Below are 1,344 nucleotides of genomic sequence, written 5' to 3'. Positions count from 1 at the left end.
CGCACCAAACGTCCCCAACCTGAGGACACTGGTACACTCCGTGGTTATCTCCCAAAACGACGCGTGGCTCGGAGCAAAATCTCCATACTGACTATTGCGAACACGTGAGGCGGAGCCGGCCGTGCCGGGTCGCTAACCTCCTCGCCGCGTTCCACCTCGATCTCCAGAGCCCGGCGCCACCGCGCAGCGGCCCATTCCTCCCTCCTCTCCATCCTCCCCCCCCCCCCACTCCTCCTCGAATCTTCTGCGTCACAAAACTTTCCACTCCGGAAACGCGGCCTCGCGGGCCACGGAGCCGAGGCTGCGGAAACCGGGCTGGAGCGAAAAAAAAGCCCCGGGGAAGGAAGCCCTGGAAGAACAAGATGCCCATCCATCCCCGTTTCCGGGCCCTCGGCGGCCCGTCTTTCCCCGCTCGGGGGGCGCAGCGCCGCCCAGCCACCCGACACCACACAAAGGAGGCCGCCGCCATTACCCCGAGCGAAGGCCACCCCCCGCACCGCCCCCTCCCACATTCCAGGGCCGCGTTCCACCTCCCGCTCACACGCGCGTGCACACAACACAGACACGCCAACGCCGCCTGGGTCTCCGACAAGAATCCGAGCCGCGCACGCCCGAACTCTCAGGGCCATAAAGGTCCCCTTTCGCGAACCTCCGCGCCGCGCCCCTCCCCCGCCCGCAACACCCATGGGTCACAAGTCAAGTCGAGGTTCGCGCGTGCGCGCCTCCGCGAGAACGCGCGCCCCCTCCCCCTCCGCCCGCCTGCGCACGCACACCAAAAGCCGCCATTGTGCTCTGCCCGGGGACAATACCGCCGGCCAAGCTGGGGCCCCTGCGACAGCCACAATCAGCATTCCCGTCACCTTCCCGTTCCCCACAGCCCCGGGGCACTGACACTCGTTAGCCTAAGGGACCCAGAAAATTGGAACTTAGGGTACCAGGTAGCACTGCGCCACAAACCAGGTTAGATCGGGGGAGAGATTCCTGCAGCAACAATCCCGGTAGGCTCCTTTGCGGCTCACCTGCTAGGTCCAGCCCGAGCGCATTTTCCACCGCCACATGACTCATCCCTGAAGAGTACCGAGAACTCGGAGTCTTCCGCTGCTGAGCTAATGTGTTGGGTTCACCGCGAAGGCCCTCTCACGGGAGAACTGCGGCTCTGAAATGCACGGCGCGGCCACGGATCTAATATACCCGCTCGAGTGACTGCTACGTCAGCACGTACGACGTGTGCCCGCCCTCTCACACCCGCACTCCTCCCGCCGCTACGACTTTTGCCTAGCTACTGCGCGCTCGTTTAGTCCTAACCTCGCGGGATTTCCTAGTCGGTCGCGTCTGCGGCTCGTC

General features: G+C 64.8%; 1 protein-coding gene across 1 annotated transcript in view; it reads right to left on the bottom strand.

The window, feature by feature from the left end:
- The window catches only part of LOC104984096 (ATP-dependent RNA helicase DDX3X-like), a 14,144-nt gene extending 13,458 nt beyond the window's left edge, over positions 1-686 (bottom strand). The window contains exon 1 of the mRNA XM_010833711.1: positions 93-686. Coding sequence (XP_010832013.1) covers positions 93-686 — 594 coding nt within the window. The remainder of the gene's footprint in view (positions 1-92) is intronic.
- Between the last annotated feature and the right edge of the window lie 658 nt (positions 687-1,344).

Source organism: Bison bison, unplaced genomic scaffold, assembly GCF_000754665.1.
Source record: "Bison bison bison isolate TAMUID 2011002044 unplaced genomic scaffold, Bison_UMD1.0 scf7180017863871, whole genome shotgun sequence".
Lineage (NCBI taxonomy): Eukaryota > Metazoa > Chordata > Mammalia > Artiodactyla > Bovidae > Bison > Bison bison.
The sequence above is the reverse complement of the archived record's forward strand: the minus strand, read 5'-3'. Positions and strand labels throughout refer to the sequence as shown.